This window comes from Astatotilapia calliptera, chromosome 20 (assembly GCF_900246225.1).
Source record: "Astatotilapia calliptera chromosome 20, fAstCal1.2, whole genome shotgun sequence".
Lineage (NCBI taxonomy): Eukaryota > Metazoa > Chordata > Actinopteri > Cichliformes > Cichlidae > Astatotilapia > Astatotilapia calliptera.
This window is the reverse complement of record NC_039321.1, coordinates 10,009,148-10,028,468: the sequence shown is the minus strand read 5'-3', so window position 1 is coordinate 10,028,468 and position 19,321 is coordinate 10,009,148. Positions and strand designations below refer to the sequence as shown.

At 44.1% G+C, this 19,321-nt stretch overlaps 1 protein-coding gene across 4 annotated transcripts in view; it reads right to left on the bottom strand.

The window, feature by feature from the left end:
- The window catches only part of opn7b (opsin 7, group member b), a 111,053-nt gene that overhangs the window by 9,063 nt on the left and 82,669 nt on the right, over window positions 1–19,321 (bottom strand). For 3 of the 4 annotated variants that reach the window (XM_026155345.1, XM_026155346.1, XM_026155347.1), the window contains 3 exons: window positions 3,203–3,290; window positions 2,954–3,116; window positions 1,633–1,760 (listed from right to left, as the gene is read on the bottom strand). In XM_026155345.1, coding sequence (XP_026011130.1) covers window positions 1,633–1,760; window positions 2,954–3,116; window positions 3,203–3,290 — 379 coding nt within the window. Of the gene's footprint in view, window positions 1–1,632; window positions 1,761–2,953; window positions 3,117–3,202; window positions 3,291–12,684; window positions 12,712–19,321 lie in introns of those variants that run through there. The other variant, XM_026155344.1, reaches the window with a different exon arrangement.

Genomic DNA, 19,321 nt, shown 5'->3' with positions numbered 1-19,321 from the left:
ATGTCATTCAATGAAGAAAGAAGAAATATCTGTTAAATGTGCAGGAATGAAACAGGGAAAAAAGAGAGATGCATCAGTTAGGTCTCATTCCAAGGGCATGAAACATTGATGTTGTGTCAATTTGGTAGCATCTCACAGATATGCGCCACGTGTCATTTTTTTTGTCAGCGCCTTATGTGCACAGTCTAGGCAGCAGTGAGACAAACCTCTCACTCACATGCTTGTAATAGACTCCTGCATATCATTTTAATGGAAGGGGTAAACACGCATTGAGGTAATTTCCAGTGCCAAAGCCTATTTTCTCTATCTTCGCCCAAGGAAGTACTCTATACAACACAACCTAACCAATGAGTTAAGTCCATCCATTCATTCTTCCACTCAATCAAATTCAGGGCTGGAGCCTATCCCAGCTGTCTTAGGAGAAGAGGCACCCTGGGCCTGGACAGGTTTCCAGTCTGTCACAGACCTAACAGTAGATTGCTCACATTCACACCTGTGAGCAATTTAGATTTACCAGTTGACCCCAATAATTGGATGTCTTTGGACTGTGAGAGAAGCCAGAGAGAACCCACACAAGCACAGGGAGATGCACATGCAAACTCCACAAAGAAAGGCCCTGGCCTGATGGTGGAATTGAACTCAGGACTGTCTTGATGTGAGGCACCAGTGAGTCAGGTGAGAATAAAAAATAGCCACAAATGAAATAAATAAAAGGGTTAAAACAAAGCCAAAGCTCCAAACTCAAATATCCAAAAGGAGTATAAACAAGAAACTAGCATACTCCACCACCACTCCTCTCAATGCAGACTTTTTCTAGTAACATCCAATAATGCTGCTGTTTTGGCAGCCACTTAAAAAGCAACAACGACAACAAAAAAGAACAAAACAAAAACACCTTCTGGGTTTGTTTGTGATGTTATCTGCGTCTAACAAAAGAATATTACTTGATGCACTGCAATGTGTACGTGTTGGTAGTGTATGTTGTCTCTCTATGCTTTTCTTTCTCTCTTCTTCTCATACTCCCCAATGGCTACAGCAGATTGCTCTCCCTCCCTGAGTCTGGGTCTGCCAGAGGTCTCTTCCTGTTAAAATGAGTTCTTCATTCCCACTGCTGCCAAGTGGCTGCCGGGATAGTTGGATTGTTAGGGGGCCTTGGAATAATACTGTAGAGTCTTTAGTTACAATATAAAGCATCGTGAAATAATTATTGTGAAGTGATACTGGAAAGAGGCAGGGACACTTGCATCTTATGCCAACTGCATCCTGAGAACTCCCATAGAGAAACAGTTTGACACAGCAAAGTGGTTCATGTGAGTGAGTGAGCATAAGTTTGGTTGTGATTCAAAATGAGTTGCAGAATGAAAAAATGTTAAATGGAAAACACCTGAAAAGTTGCAAAAGGTTTCTGTAGATCATCCATGGAAAACAACCAATAATGGAATTACATTTCAAGTAAACTCACTGAGATCACACAGAATCTTATTTCACTGGTTTCACAATAACCCTAAACAACCATGTCTTTGATTTTCTTTATTGCCTCAGTTTGGGTCATTCTCGCGGGTCACTAAATTCCTTAGTGTTAAAATAGTGCATTGTTTTGCAATGTAAAGCATTAAAAACTGGTGTTGTTACCGTAGTTAGGACAGCAGACCTTGAGCCAGCAGACACAGGAGAGCACTGTTAGGTTGGTCAGACTGCACAGGCCAAACAAAACACCACAAAAGGCATACACAGTACAGGCTGTCTCATTAAACAACCACCTGAATGGAGAGAGAAAGAAAACAGAACATGTGTTACTGTGTGATATTAAGTGAGAGTTTGCCTGCAAATTCCCTTTGGTGAATTTCAGTCAATGAGACTGCAATACATTTTCTGGTCTCCTGGATCATATTCAACTGTAGCATGCGGTGAAGCACTCTGACCCAATAATGGTGCATATGACAGCTATCAGCAGCAAATGGTCAGAGAATAAGACAGCAGGCAGACAATCATAGGAAGAGACAGAAGACAGACAAAGGTATTATGTAGGATGCATGAACAAAGGAGACATAAATGCTTTCCACATTATCTAAAACATTTTTATCAGTGCAACACATAGAAAATATTACAAAAATAGGAAACATGTTATTGTCCAAAGCTCAATGACAGTGGAGTTAAAAAGACATTTGCATTGTTTATTGTTTTTTGCACAAATACTACTTAAAATCATACACCTGGAAACTTCACACAGAGTTAAACTGAAAATTCTGGCTTTTCATCTGCACTACACAGGGCCTTGCTATGCTACTTGTGTCTTTTTCAGCATTTTTTCCAACCTTGAGTAGCATCTGTAGTCATCTTTTCAGGCTGCAGTTGGGCTCAACAACCTTGTAAAGCCTCAGAGGCAAAACTCTGGCCAAAAAGTCAGAAATCACTTACTGCTTCTTCCCAAGGTCTATGCTATGAGCACACAGCAAGAATTACAAGCAAAAATGATCTCAAAATTAGAATATCAACGTTTTCATAAATGTGGAGGGTTTTTTCAAATTTTGATTGCTGAAGTGACAATATCAGATATACCATTAATGTGTTGCAAATCTAGCATGATAGTATATTTCCACCTCCATTTTATACAAATGGAAAAATCACAAAATCCTTTAAAAATGCATTTATTTGTATTTTATCTGTCGTATCCACAAACAATCAAATATGATGAATTTATGTCTGCAAGCATCTGCTTACAAAACCTTAATTTGTCTTTTAATGCATGTCGTAAACTACTGCTCAGGCTGTTAAAGCCCTGGTTTTCGTCGGCAGCTACAGCCTTGCCTTTCAAACCACTCCTCTAACCTCACTCTTCATCTGTCTTTTTCCTTCTATCCTTGTCTCTCATGAAGATAAAAATGTGAAGATGACATAAAAGAGGACTAGATGAAATGTGAAAAAAAAATTGAAAACCTGAATTGTCACTCACATGTGTGTGTAGGTTGAAGGTATTGCAAATGGAAACAAGGTTACGGTCATGCTCAGGTCACTGATGGACAGGTTTACCACAAAGAACTCTGCTGGCTTCAAGGAGGACTTCTTTCTATAGGCCACGAACAGCAGGATGCCATTTCCAAGCACCGACAGCACACCTAGGACACAGAGCAATATAATGTAAAGAGCTGAAGAATTTGAGTCCACATTAAAAGGATTGACCTTGGGGGGATAAATCACTCACCAAAAATGGTGTAGAGCGTTCCCATGATGAAGTCATTGTCTTTTGATATTTTAGACATGAACAGAAATGTTTCGGAGGCATTTCCCATCTAGAACAAAAATGGAAAAACAGACGGGTATAATAAAAAGGAAGAAAAACACAGAATATGTGTTTTCACCCTCAGGCATAAAAACACAACGGCAAAAATATCTGCATTAAAATGTTACATACTGACATCTTTGGAGGATGGAACACAACAACAAAATAGTTCACCCTGATCAACACTGTGTAAATAGGAGGCCATATCAAGCATATTTCATCATTTACATCAGACAGTCATTAAACATATCAGCCACATAAGTAAGAATTCCTTGAAGTTGATGTGTTGGAGGGCAAAAATGGATAAGGATTGTAACTTAAGGTGACTTTACATGGGTCAAGTCATGTTGGGGGCTGCTACTAATTTTCATGGTTAGTACCTTCCAAAACTTGTCCAAGGAAGATCAACTGATGAAGCAACAGTGGGGACATTGGTGCCCAAGGAAAAGAGTGCCAAAACTGCATACTGCAAACCATTTTGTTTCACACTTAAATGTGCTTGTGATGGACATCAGGACTAGACCATAGGTCAACGAAAGACAGTGAGGGTGGTCTGATGAGTCATGTAATTCTTTTTCAGTATGTTTACAGGCATGCTGCTGAAGTGCTGGCTTGTCCTTTCAGTTCTCCAGATGTTAGCCTGGTCATGCATCCATTGGATGTGCAAAAAAGTTATCCTTGTAACTTATTTTTCTTGCTATACTTCAAGAGACCAAAAGTCTTTTGGTTGCATATTGTGATTCTACAGAAGAATAGGCAAGTGGCTTTAATGCTTCCCCCTGCTTCTTTTTGAAACCTTCAGAAAATTCGCGCAGTCTCATCAAAGACTAGAGCAGAGAAGAGAAGAGAAGATGGTGCAGAAATCCGATGCCACCCTTCACTTCATAATCACTCTTATCTTGAAAGGCCGGCAGAGATGTGCATACACAGCATGACCCACTGCCAATACAGTTTTCATTGTGACCAACACAAGTTGCTGATGTAAGCTTTCTACAGAAAATTATGGGCGGAGATAAGATGGAAATATATTCATAGCCTTTCTATTTACTCAATTACTTCACCTGTACTGAGGGGCACAGGCAAGTTAAATCACCTGGGGTTAAGAGTTGAGCTGCTTGTGTATAAATCCCTATAACCATTCACACTAGAATTTATCTTCAAAGAGCCAGAGATTTCTTTGTGTGGGTTTTCTAATTCAATTTTATGTGGCCCTTATGTGGCCAAGCATAGCTTGTAAGTAGATACAGTCCTGCTCAAGTTTGTGTGTAAGTGTAAACACTTGCTTTAGTATTTGCATAAGTATTGAGATATGCAATTTCAGTATTTAAGTAGATTTTTTCTCATAAACTGCTGGATGTAATATGTGACAAGCTGTAGTTACTACATCAGCTGATATGTATACTTTCAAGCCAGCCATGTTTTGTGACATATGATTTTTCGCCTTTTCCCTTTTCATTTGTTTTTTAAGATTAAATAGAAATATGACCTGAAACATCATATTTTAAAGTCCTAAAAGTTAAATGTGAGAACCTAATTAATCAAATTATGTGAAACCATTACACTTGTTCATTTACCTAAGAAAAATAATTATACACTTCACGTTTGCAAAGGGCCATAATAAGTGAATCCCAGATTTATCAGTATGTTTGGTTAAATTAGAATTAGGTGTTTTCAATGGCACTAGTGACAACTGTTCGTAGGAAACAATTTTTATTTAAGAAAGAAGGCTCTAAAAAAATTTGATCTTCACTTCATACCATGATGGTATCAAGATGGCGCCGAGTATGGCAGCCTCGTCGCGAGCTCCCCCAAGCAACGGCTTTCTTCTGTGTTTAATTTTACTTTTCCTTTATTTTTTCACGAGCAGCACTTGTCTCCTTGTGTACGACCGACAAACCTTACTGGACATAAAAGACGGTCTTTCTTATAACTTTCCGGAGTTCAAGTTTTGCAACACGGACGCTCCGTTTGCAGACCCCCCATTCATCTCACCTGAGACGCCTTTGTTCTCTGGCCCTGGAGGCCGCAAACGCCGACGCAGAGGGAGAAGATCTGGCGTTCTGGTTCGACTGAGACGGCGCACTTACAGACCACCGTTACCCAGTTTATTACTGGCTAATATGCAGTCTCTGGAGAACAAGCTGTGCGAGCTTCGGGCACGGATCTCATTCCAGCGAGAGATGCGGGACTGCTGCGTGATCTGCCTCACAGAAACCTGGCTATCGGACAAAGTACCGGACTCCGCAATACAACTGCCGGGGTTCTCTGTGCACCGCGCGGACAGGTCACAGGATCTTACTGGGAAAAGCAGAGGCAGTGGTGTGTGTTTCATGATCAACAACAGCTGGTGTGATTATGCGAACGTGCACCCGGTCAAATCCTTCTGCTCACCGGACCTGGAGTACCTGATGATTAAGTGCCGGCCATTCTGGCTACCGAGGGAATTTACAGCAGTGATTATTACGGCCGTTTACATTCCCCCACAAGCCGACACTGACCGTGCACTCAGGGAACTGTACAGCGCGATCAGCAGCGAGGAAACCGCACACCCAGAGGCAGCGTTTATCACAGCCGGAGACTTTAATAAGGGAAACCTGAAGAAAGTCTCACCAAAACTCCATCAACACATCCTTTTCAACACACGTGGAAACCGGCAACTCGACCACTGTTACACCTCTTTCCGGGATGCGTACAAAGCCCTCCCCCGCGCCCCATTCGGCCAATCAGATCACTGCTCCATCCTGCTCCTGCCCGCCTACAGGCAGAAGCTGAAACAGGAAGCTCCAACCCGGAGGGCGGTGCACTGTTGGACGGACCAATCGGAGTCTGCGCTGCGGGACTGTTTTGATCACGCGGACTGGGAAATGTTTCACGTGGCCGCCAGAGACATTGATGAATACACAGACTCAGTCTGTGGATTTATCAGGAAATGCGTGGAAGATGTCGTCCCATCCAGAACAGTCAAATCCTTCCCAAATCAAAAACCCGGGATTAACGGAGATGTTCGCGCGGCACGGAACACCGCCTTTGCCTCCGCGAACACATCGGACTACAAACACGCACATTACCAACTCCGGAAGACGATCAAAGCAGCCAAACGTGAGTACAGGGACAGGGTGGAACAACAGTTTGACAACCCTCGGAGTATGTGGCAGGGACTAAACACGATCACAGACTTTAGAGGGAAAACCAGCACACCGCAGACCACGGCCTCTCTGTGTGAGGATCTAAACGTATTCTACGCTAGATTCGACACAGCGAACACCATGAGACCGGACAGTGTGCGCACCGCGGATGACGTCAGTGCGCACACTGTGTCTGAGGAGGATGTGCGGAAGTGCTTCAGGAAGGTGAACGCACGCAAAGCTACTGGTCCGGACGGGATTCCCGGCCGCGTCCTCAGGTCATGCGCGGCTCAGCTGGCTGGAGTGTTCACGCACATCTTCAACCTTTCCCTCTCTCTGTCTGTAGTCCCAGCCTGCTTCAAAATGGCCACCATCGTCCCTGTACCCAAATCCTCCACCATCTCCTCATTGAACGACTGGCGACCTGTAGCCCTGACCCCCATCGTAAGCAAATGCTTCGAGAAGCTGGTCAGGGACTTCATCTGCTCTGCACTACCCGACTCACTGGACCCTCTACAGTTTGCATACCGCCACAACAGGTCCACTGATGATGCCATAGCCCTGACACTACATACTGCCCTGTCACACCTGGAGAAGAGAGAGACGTATGTGAGAATGCTGTTTGTAGATTACAGCTCAGCATTCAATACCATCGTTCCCTCGAAGCTGGACAGGAAACTGCAGGATCTAGGACTGAGCAGCTCCCTCTGCAGCTGGATCCTTAGCTTCCTGTCTGACAGACGCCAGGTGGTCAGACTGGGCAGCATCACCTCATCCCCCATCACACTGAACACTGGTGCTCCACAGGGGTGTGTACTGAGCCCTCTCCTGTACTCACTCTACACCTACGACTGCACAGCCACTAACAGCTCCAACATCATTGTGAAGTTTGCGGACGACACTACAGTGGTGGGTCTTATCACCAACGGTGATGAGACGGCTTACAGGGAGGAGGTCAGCGCCCTGACCCACTGGTGTCAAGACAACCATCTCACCCTCAACGTCGCAAAGACAAAGGAGTTGATAGTGGACTTCCGGAGGTGCAGAGAAGTACACACCCCCATCACCATCAACGGCGCTGCTGTGGAGAGAGTGAGCAGCTTCCGGTTCCTTGGCGTACACCTGGCTGAGGATCTTACGTGGTCAGTACACACAAACAAAACAGTGAAGAAGGCCCAGCAGCGCCTCTTCTTTCTCAGGAGACTGAAAAGATTCGGCATGAGCCCCCGCATCCTCAGGACCTTCTATCACTGTGCCATTGAGAGCATCCTCACTGGATGCATCACCACCTGGTATGGCAACAGCACCGCCTACAACTGCAAAGCTCTCCAGCGAGTAGTGCGGTGCTCTGAACGGATAATTGGAGGTGAGCTTCCCTCCCTCCAAGACATCTACAGGAAGCGGTGCCTGAGGAAAGCGGGGAGGATCATCAAGGACTCCAGTCACCCCAGCCATAAACTGTTCAGACTGCTTCCATCAGGAAGGAGGTTCTGCAGCATCCGGTCCCGTACCAGCAGACTGAGAGACAGCTTTTTCCATCAGGCCATCAGACTGCTGAACACGTCATAGACACCTCAGCTTCACTGCTGGAACTTCAACATTATGCACTCCACACTGTATATAAATGCCACTTGTTTTGCACATATTCAACTCTGTATATTTTATATATTTTATTATTATTATTATTATTATTTTATTTTATTTTTTTACTATTTAATTTGTAAAAATGTGTACACACACACACACACACACACACACACACACACAGGAAAATATTTAGTATACACATCCAGAAATGCATACACTATTATATATTGTACATATATTTATTAGTTTCAGGTTGGCCATTCTTGTATTTTGCTCGTTTGTGTTGTTGTGTTTGCACATCTCTGTTGCTTGTGGGGCTGTTACGACCCGGCTCAAAAGCCGCAACATAAAAAAAAAGGAGATGAATAACAGAGTGTGGGTGAGAAGAGGTTTCATCCTAAAATGGAAAACCAGGTTGGCTAAAATGGCTGGTGCCACCAAGGCAAAGACTAGTGCACTGCCGGAAAGCTTGCCTCAGGTATGCTTTTATCCACACCTGACTAGGTGTGGCCAATTAGCACCAGCTGAAAACACTGAGACGATTAAAAGCTGCAGAGGGACGTAACACCTCCTTCCTTAAAAGGGTTCCTCTAGGACCCTTAAATTTATTAAAAGCCCCTCTGAAGCCTTCAGTTCCTTGACCCACAAACCTGGAATAAAAGTTAAAGCTAACAGAAGCAGTGTTCACGTTATAGTTGGCATCTCTAAGCATGGATGGGCATGAGGATTTGAAGTTGCCACACTGAACAGACAAAAAGTAACATGTGACCAACACAAAGGAGCACAACAGTCACAAACCCAAAATGATTACCTGATCTGCTACAACACAAAACCAAAAGTAGCAACAAATAATCACAACCAAGTGATCTGTTGTCTCCACCACACAAACAGTCACATACAAGTGGCCCTATACCACAACAAGTTACTGAACTTTTTGGATTAAAGTAAATCAAGCGTACTAGTGACCAACCACAAAATGGAGAGCTATGGCCACACAATGATCACATCAAGGGTGGCTCAGCACCCCACAGTGTTATTGCCATCACCTGGCCAACAACACTCACAAGTGATCCAACAAAATAGCCATATTCCCCACAACACTAAAGGTCACAGCACAAAACACTCACCTCACAAGGATCTCATTAGCATCCATCAACACTGACATATGCACACACAGGGTGTGCACACAATGCCAACTTAAAAACAGCCTACCTGCCTCAGCTACAGACCATAATCAAGAATGGTCTCAAACCTCCTACCAAGTTTGGTGCCACTGATTTACTATGTGCAACTCCCAGCCTAAAACACTAAAAACAACAAAACCCTTACTTTTCCTACCCTAGTCTTCAGTGGTGTACCAGGCTCGAGGCAACTTTAAACGCGAACTCGAGAGCAGGCAGCAGACCAGAGATATAGTCTCCTACCAAACTCTGAAGCGTACCCCCACCCAGGATAGCCACCAAACACAATAAACTAAAACAATAAAGCAAAACAACAAACAAGTGCTTCGATGGAAGGGCAGCACAGCCACCCAGCTGAAACACACTAACTAAAGGGAGTTTGCACAATTACAGTGACCACCATCACTCACCCACTTAAAAGCAAAACAAACTGACATTCAGCCTCCACTAAAATGTCCAAATATCCCGGACGAGCCCCCACTTATGTTACGACCCGGCTCAAAAGCCGCAACATAAAAAAAAGGAGATGAATAACAGAGTGTGGGTGAGAAGAGGTTTCATCCTAAAATGGAAAACCAGGTTGGCTAAAATGGCTGGTGCCACCAAGGCAAAGACTAGTGCACTGCCGGAAAGCTTGCCTCAGGTATGCTTTTATCCACACCTGACTAGGTGTGGCCAATTAGCACCAGCTGAAAACACTGAGACGATTAAAAGCTGCAGAGGGACGTAACAGGGGCTCGCACACAAGAATTTCACTCGCATGTGCTGTGCCAGTGTGCCTGCACATGTGATGTGACAATAAAAAGTGATTTGATTTGATTTGATTTGATGGAAAAAAAGGAGAAGGCTGGTCACGTAGTTGATAAATACTCCACTTAGACAGGGTATACACATGAAGGAAATTCAAGACTATTGATCTGCTCTTCATGAGCGATCAAACGTCACTCCAGAAAGAGTTCACAAGGAACTACAAGCCTGTCCCATATTTGCTAATGTTCATGTGTCAATAATCGTGAGAATACTGAGCAACAATAAAGCACTGCGTCCCAAAAAAGAGCACATGTGCACATCTGTTTTCCGCTAAAAATGAAATGATGGGCTTTTGGAATAATGTTTTGAGGACTGATGAGACATAGAGCGTATTGTCTTATGTCTAGGGAAAGAAAACCACTGCATTCCCATTTGTGGAAAATGGTAATGGTTTTCAGCCTGGAGCTTGAACACAGAGCAAGTTGGAGCAGGTTATACTGTATGTGGAGCATAGGCTACCATAGTGATATATCCTAGAGTGATCTACCCGAAGATACCAGACTAACGGTCTAACCCTGCCACACACTACAGGCCCATTTTGAAACTGAACCTTGACAGGGTCGTACAATTTGAAGGTGGAATAGAAGACAATACTAAAATAAAACTAAAAATGGGGAACAAGTATAATTGGGTGGACAGTAGCCAAAAGAGGGATGGTAACCAGGGAGTCAGGGACCAAGCTGAGAATTAAAAAGTTGATTGATATACAAATTTGTTTTTCAGAGATTCTAAAAAAAAGAGGCAATCTTTTTTTGCATGTTTTATAATCAGGTGCAGAGAATGGTGGTTCAATTTTTGTATGATGAGCAGAGAGCTGATTACAGTTTTTAGTGACGAAAAAAATGGTCAGCATGCAAACATAGAGGTATAAAGGAACCCAGAGTGAATGTATGCTGACCTCAAGTCCAGTAGCGAGAGCAAGAGGAAAATACTTACCAATGAACAGCAGAATTAATGAATTAATGAAAATAAGTTGATGAACTTCTAGTGCATGAACTTCTTTAAATTAAGATGCATTTTTTAATGTTCATTGAAAACAAAGTGTTTTTTTTCTCTTGATAAGTGAACAATTACACAATAACAATTACTCTTAGCAAAAATAATTGTTAAATTGTCATCATCACTGAACACGTTGCTGTTAAAAAACAAAAACAAATTCTGCTTTATAGCTTGTCTTTTTATTCCATTCATGTAATGTGATCCCAAAGCAAAAGTATGCTGCATTTTCAGTCTCCTTGATTGACCTGAAATTTCAGAATCAGTTCAATAATCCACAGAATGCTTAAATCTTCTGCTTCTCATTCTCCTTCATCTCAACCTGACTCAAGTTTGACGACTTATCACCAAGGCAGCACCAAATGGATATCTCACACATGAAAAAAAACAAATGCATATTTATACCCTTTTCCTGTTTCGTGTAAAGCAAAACATCCCAAGACATAGCATTTGAAAATGAATGATGGAATAAATGTGCTCTTGTTGTGCACTCAGACTTTCAGACTACATTTTATGTGCAGTTCTGAGTATGTGCAACAAGTTAAGTGTACATGGGAGCCAAGCCAAACTTCCATTAAGGTTTTTTATGCCTTAATGAATAAACACTGAATATTCAGCATTCAGACATTTGTATTCAGACTTCATACCATGGCTGGACTATCAGCAAGTTGATTCTAAATGATTGCAAATGATAAAAAAAAAATACTCTACCATCACATGTTGGAACAAAGTTTGTGCTAAAGCAAGGATATTTTCACATGGGCTGTCTATGTCTATGGCCCGAAGGGAGGTAAACTACTGTACTGGTCAACCTGAGTTGTTTGTGACTGCGATTATGGGTCATGAATGAGGAGATACTAATGATTTTATTGGCTAAAAAGAAGAAATAGTTGGTTAGGGTACATGAGAAGATGTGAGTTTGGACAAACAAATAGGTATGGACAAATACTTTATTTGTAATACTTGGGTGTTGCTGTTCACTCTCCATTATATCATTTAAAATTTATATTAGTCTTAATAAAAAAGTGTGTTGGTAGCTCTGGTTTCAAAAACATATATTTCAATTGGCAGTCAGTTCAGGAAATGAACCATTTAAATGAAGAATGTGGCAAAATTGAAAAGATCAAATAATGACATACAGCATACCTGGGCCTCAGAGACGCAGCTATGCAGACCTCTACTAAAATGTTAACAATTTAGTGTGATCCATTTTTAAAACATTTTCATGTTTGTTTTGGTTGTTTTGACGAGTTATTAATAGGGATGGGTATTGTTTAGGTTTTATCCGATACCGGTGCCAAATCGGTACTTTTGAAACGGTGCCGGTGCTCAAACGGTGCTCAAACCGGTGCTTAAAGAATGGAGAACACAAAATTGGTCCAAAAACCTCTCATGTTCAGCTGTTTTTTGTAAAAATATAACAATGTTAGCCTTTTCTGCAGCTATGGGGCATATATGGTATCACTCTTGGCTGCAAGCAGTGCTTAAACAATGGAAAAAACACAAACTTTGTCCTAAACCTTTCATGTTTAACTGTTTTCCACTTTTTCTTTGGTCATTTTAGCCTTTTTAGCCAGGGTGAAGGGAGTATCTGCCATCAAACAAGAGGACAGCCGCATGTAGCTATGATGATGTTTGCTAGTTCACCTTACATGCATTAATGTAATAACGTGGTTAGCCTACTCAACGTAAATTAGCTACTCACGCAGAGAAGAACGGCTGCTGCCACCATCATCCGTCATCATTTCTGCTACACTGGCAGGTAGGGTTGCCAACTCCCTGAAAAATAAATAAGGGACACCTCGTGGCCAGGGCCGGGCAACCTAGTTGTCTTCACCCTTCCCAGTGTGGTAGCTCTTTTTTGTGTGTGTGAAATTATTTTTTAACCATTTGACTTGAATTTGATTTAAGCAGATGCATATTCTTTGTGATATGACCATATGGGAAACAAATGATCATTTAGCCATTTATTTTTAGCTCAAAATGACAACATTAACACAGTAAAACAGGTCTCTTTCTTAAACAGAAGCCTGTCATGCTTAACTTTTGAGAATAAAAGTAAATCTTTCTTTAAAAGAACTCTGTCCTGCTTAACTTAAAATTATATAAATTAATAGAAAACAATAGAACGAAAAATATTCTTGTAACTGTGCACATTTAGTGCATTTAGTACAATTGGCTTCAGTTGAGGTATTATTTTAGCTTTTCTAATGCTAATCAGCTGCTCCTGTTTGTAAACCCACTTGTTCCCATGATTACGCATCATAACTCATCATCATTATTCATCTATGTATTACTTTTATGTATTAGTCATCTATTTGTTGTAATCATCTATCCTTGCAGTTGTTTATTACACAAAATAAATTATATTATCACACTTCTGGCCACATAGCGCTGATATTCACTGCACATGCCCATATTAACCTTAACCAGAGGGTTTAAAAAACAAACCAGTGTTTACATACCATATCTGCTTCTGCCGTGGCCTGGTGGACAAGAAATTGGTTAAGGGTTCCCTGAGCTTTCACGCCCCTCATGTTCTTCATGTGCCCACCATTAGAAGCATGCCTATGGAAAAAGTGCGCCGGCACACAGTGCAGTGCGCTTTATAGGTGTTATGGTGACCTTTTCCAGCCAGGTGTTTCCCTTTTCCCATTCCTCCCTGTGCTTTTGCAGCCTTTTTTTCTTTCTCTGAGCGAACAAACATTGCTGCTCTAATGCTGGGCTTCTGGCCCATTTTGAGACGATTTTTGAGTCGTGCGACCGATTTGGTGATCGGCCCAATTTTGGCCTTCATCGTGCATCGTGTAGTATACGTGGGGTAACGAGAAGCGATTAACACCTCGAGCAGCTCCCGATCATCAATCGCTCGTGAGCCGCTCACACTGCTCACGCGCAAACACGTAAACGTCGGTGAAAAAGACGGAGCAACACGGCTGTGCAGCGTGTGATCTGGACACAAGCGATGGAGGCACAACTTGTAGAACTTCGGAAAGCTCATCCGAGCCTTTTCGATGTGGCATCACAAAATTATCACGACCACAACAACCGTGAAAATAGTTGGATTTACACTGCTGCTCATTCACAGCTGCCTGATCAATGTTTTTCATTAGCAATTTAGCAAAGTTGATGGTGGTGGTTTGTGTGTCTGTGTGAGTGAAAGACAGAGCGACAGATTTTCTGTTATAACCTTCATGTTATGGAGGCACAGTGTGAGCACTCGGGTCGCATCAGAGCATCGGGTGGTATAGTGTGAGACCTGCATCGTGACCTACCAACTTCTAACCCCTGCGAGTCAATCGTGCAGTTTGAGCAGGAGCTGAATAACGCGACTGAAAAAATCACACAGTGTCTGCCCAGCTTTAGGTGTACTGTCGTCCGAGACCGCAGTGTCGGCGTTTGTTTCCCTGTTGGCCATGCTTCTTGTTGTGGTCATCTGTTGTCTTCCGGTATTTTCTCCGCAAGCGACCTTTCCTCGACCAATGAGATGAGCGGTAATCTGAATTGTCATAAGTGTGCTGTCAGCTCATTGGTCACAAAGCAGGAGAGGGGCTGGGAGTTATGCTTTCAAACAAAGCGTTAATTCCATTAACATTTATAGACTACTTTTGATTCTCACTGTATTACGGGACAAAGTGCGTCCCTTATTAGCTCAACACGGGACGTGTGCTTTTGTTTCTAAATACGGGACGATTCCGTTTTTTAAGGGACGGTTGGCAACCCTACTGGCAGGGCTAGGGGCCAGGACTCTCCTCTTCGTGTTTTTGGGGGATGTTGCATAACAGGCAACCCACCTGCAGTAGATGTGCTCGGTGTGAGGTCTCGCAGCAAGCTATCAAATACAGCGCATTTCTGGGCTTTTAAAAAAAAACGCTATGCGTCGCCAGGTGTTTCATCGGATTTGAGGTGTTACCTCCTTTGACAGTATCACAGTATCAGCTTAAAGCACTTGTTGCAGGCTGCTGAGTTTGCATCTTTTGCTGTGAAGTACAGCCAGACTTCTGACCGCTTCGCCTTGGACATTTTTAATCTGTAGCTCTGCTCTAACAGAACGTACGTACCTGGCCCCGCCTACTATCCTCGGAAACGTAAACTGATTGGCTAGAATCTAAAGTGTATCACAGCTCAGGAAAAAAAAGCACCGAAATAAAGCACCGAAATGTGCGCTGCTTTTCGGTCTGGTTACTACCGTTTATGTCAGAACCGGTGCCATCATGGCACCGGACACCGGTACCCATCCCTAGTTATTAATATTTGTTATTGCAGTAAAGTACTGCAGCTATAAAGTCAGACCATCTACAGGTTTAGTTGATAAGAAGCCTGATGCACTCAAACAGCATTATCGAGTGGAGGAAATACTGTAAACTACACAATCTTTTAGCTTACAATCACCTATTACTCTTCAGGAGGAATGAAAGATTCATATATATGCAATTATTTTAGCACAAAATATTAGGAAAAATGTTTTCTGTTACCATCTATAATTATTTATGAGTAAACTAAGAAACTACACCACAAAGTCAGGTAAGACACAAATAGCAGGAATTTCCACCGAGATTACTTGAAATCATATCACCACCTCTCTGTCATTATATTATTGTATTATTAAATAATTCAGGTTCATCTTGTTGATCATTTCAGGTCTTGGGCTACTAGAATGACACATTATTTAGGTTACAACTAAATATTACAAAAAAATCTAGCTGTTGTCAGTAATAACAAGCAAATGAAGTAGAAGCTGTACTTCATATATTTGTTATAAACCCAAATTTACTACTCTTTTGTGTATAATTTAGGCTATTAAGAAGAATGTCCAAAAAACTGCTTTATCCATTTATTTTTTGCAGCCACGACACCTCATTTCATTTAGCATGCTTCCATAAAAATCAGAGATCAGCTATTGCAATAAACAAAAGATGCACACAGTTCCCGGGGCGATTGTGGCTCAAGAGTTGGGAGTTCGCCTTGTAATTGGAAGGTTGCCAGTTCGAGCCCCGGCTTGGACAGTCTCGGTCGTTGTGTCCTTGGGCAAGACACTTCACCTGTTGCCTACTGGTGGTGGTCAGAGGGCCCGGTGGCGCCAGTGTCCGGCAGCCTCGCCTCTGTCAGTGCGCCCCAGGGTGGCTGTGGCTACGATGTAGCTTGCCATCACCAGTGTGTGAATGTGTGTGTGAATGGGTGGATGACTGGATATGTAAAGCGCTTTGGGGTCCTTAGGGACTAGTAAAGCGCTATATAAATACAGGCCATTTACCATTTATTCCTTGTAAGGGGTAGAATTTGAAGTGTGATTTCATCTGGTCTACTCTAAAGAATGCAATATGCCAACAAAAAGAAACACTGAAAGAGCACAAAACAGAAAAGAAAATTCAGTACAAAAGGCTGAAAGAATGTAAAGCAGCTTTAATACGTGTAATTTTAAAGAATCTGGTTAAAGATAGACAATAACAAAAGCAATAAGGTTGCTCATTGTTTCAGCATAATAGGTGGTTTATGTCAGGTCTGAAAGATACCTAATAGCAGGGCTGAGCATCTGGGGTTGCCTAAGAAATAGATTAGAAAAGTTGTAAATGAATTCTTTACACAAGACAGGATTTGAAGGTTTCTTTATTGAAAAGATAAAATTGAAGGTTTTCTTTAGCACGCAAACAAACAAAACAAAACAAGAAACAAAACAAACAAACAAACATCTTTGCTACTGCTGAAGATTTATCCAAAAAATAAATAAATAAATAAAAAATAAAAGAAATCAGACTCTAAATCTACTGCTATTGGGTCTACTGCTGAAGATTTCTAAATCCCTCATCTTTAATAGCATGTTTATGCTTTTGCAAATAGTTTGAAAAGAGCCAAAGAACGGACTGTTCAGTTTTTGTCAGACTCTCATAGGAAACAAATATAATAGTAGCTGCAGATTTGGAGCCAAGTTATGCAGTTATTCTCAAACAATTTCAAAATGTGAGAATATAAGCATTCTCACCCAGGCAAATTGGCCCTGGGTTAGGGACCAGACAAAGAGCGATTCATAAGACCCTTATGAAAAGGACACCGAGGGAACAGTTTACCCTGCCTGGGATAGGGTTACCGGGGCCCCGCCCTGGAGCCAGGCCTGGGGAGGGTGCCCGAGGGCGAGCATCTGGTGGCCGGGCCTTAGTCCATGGGGCCCGGCCGGGCACAGCCCGAAGAGGAGACATGGGCCCATCCTCCCGCAGGCCCACCACCCGCAGGAGGCGCCATAGGGGTCGGGTGCATTGTGTGCCGGGTGGCGGCCAGGAGCGGAGGCCCTGGCGGACTGACCCCCGGCTGCCAAGACTGGCAATAGGGACATGGAATGTCACCTCTCTGGTGGGGAAGGAGCCTGAGTTAGTGCGTGAGGTTGAGAAGTACTGGCTAGATATAGTCGGGCTCACCTCTACACATGGCTTGGGCTCTGGAACCAGTCTCCTGGAGAGGGGCTGGACTCTGTCTCAGTCTGGAGTTGCCCCTGGTGAGAGGCGGCGGGCTGGGGTGGGTATTCTAATATCCCCTCGGCTTGCTGCCGGTACGAGAGGGTTTTTCCCGGTGGACGAGAGGGTTTGTTCCCTGCACCTTAGGGTCGGGGAATGGGTCCTGACTGTCATCTGCGCTTATGCGCCGAGTGGCAGTTCAGAGTACCCAGCCTTCTTAGAGTCCCTGGGGGGGGGGGTGCTGGAGGGTGGTCCACCTGGAGACTCTGTTGTCCTGCTGGGAGACTTCAATGCTCACGTGGGTAACAACAGCGTGGGGGGCGTGATTGGGAGGAACGGCCTCCCTGATCTGAACCCGAGCGGTGCTTTGTTATTGGACTTCTGTGCTAATCACAGTTTGGCCATAACGAACACCCTGTTCGAACATAAGACTGTCCATAAGTGCACGTGGCACCAGGACGCTCTAGGCCGTAGGTCGATGATCGATTTTGTAATCGTATCAGCAGACCTGCGACCATATGTTCTGGACACTCGGGTAAAGAGAGGGGCTGAGCTGTCAACTGATCACCACCTGGTGGTGAGTTGGATCAGGTGGCAGGGGAGGACGCTGGACAGACCTGGTGCACCTAAACGCGTAGTGAGGGTGTGCTGGGAACGTCTAGCAGAGGCCCCAGTCTGCGAGATCTTCAACGCACACCTCCGGCAGAGCTTCGACAGCATTCCGAGGGAGACTGGGGACATTGAGTCCGAATGGACCATGTTCAGAGTCTCCATTGCCGAAGCTGCTGCATTGAGCTGCGGCCGCAAGGTGGTTGGTGCCTGCCGTGGTGGTAATCCCTGAACCAAATGGTGGACACCAGAGGTGAAGGGAGCCACCAGGCTGAAGAAGGAGTCCTATCAGGCTTGGTTAGCCTGTGGGACTCCGGAGGCAGCCGACAGGTATCGACAGGCCAAGCGGAATGCGGCTTGGGCAGTGGCTGAAGCAAAAACTCGGGTGTGGGAGGAGTTCGGAGAGGCCATGGAAAAAGACTTTCGGACTGCCTCGAAGAGATTCTGGCAAACCGTCAGACGTCTCAGGAGGGGAAAGCGGTGCTCTACCTGCACTGTGTATAGTGCTGGCGGAGCGCTGCTGACGTCGACTGAGAAAATTGTCAGGCGGTGGAAGGAATACTTCGAGGACCTCCTTAATCCCACTGACACGTCTTCCGAGGAGGAAGCAGAGTCTGGGGATGAGGGGAATGACCCGCCAATTTCCGGGGGCAAGGTCACTGAGGCAGTTAAACAACTCCTTGGTGGCAGAGCCCCTGGTGTTGATGAGGTCTGCCCCGAGTTCCTGAAGGCTCTGGACGTTGTAGGGCTGTCCTGGTTGACATGCCTCTGCAATGTTGCGTGGAGATCAGGGGCAGTACCTGTGGACTGGCAGACCGGGGTGGTGGTCCCCATCTTTAAGAAGGGGGACTGGAGGGTGTGTTCCAACTACAGGGGGATCACACTCCTCAGCCTCCCTGGGAAAGTCTATGCCAGGGTGCTGGAAAGGAGAGTTCGTCCGTTAGTCGAACCTCGGATACAGGAGGAACAATGCGGTTTTCGTCCTGGTCGCGGAACACTGGACCAGCTCTTTATCCTCTCCAGGATACTTGAGGGTGCATGGGAGTTTGCCCAACCAGTCTACATGTGTTTTGTGGACTTGGAGAAGGCATTCGACCGTGTCCCTCGGGGTGTCCTGTGGGAGGTGTTGCGGGAATATGGGGTGTCTGGCCCATTGCTACGGGCCATTCGATCCCTATATAACCGTTGCAAGAGCTTGCCGGCAATAAGTCGGACTCGTTCCCGGTGGGTGATGGGCTTCGCCAGGGCTGCCCTTTGTCTCCGGTTCTGTTCATAATTTTTATGGAC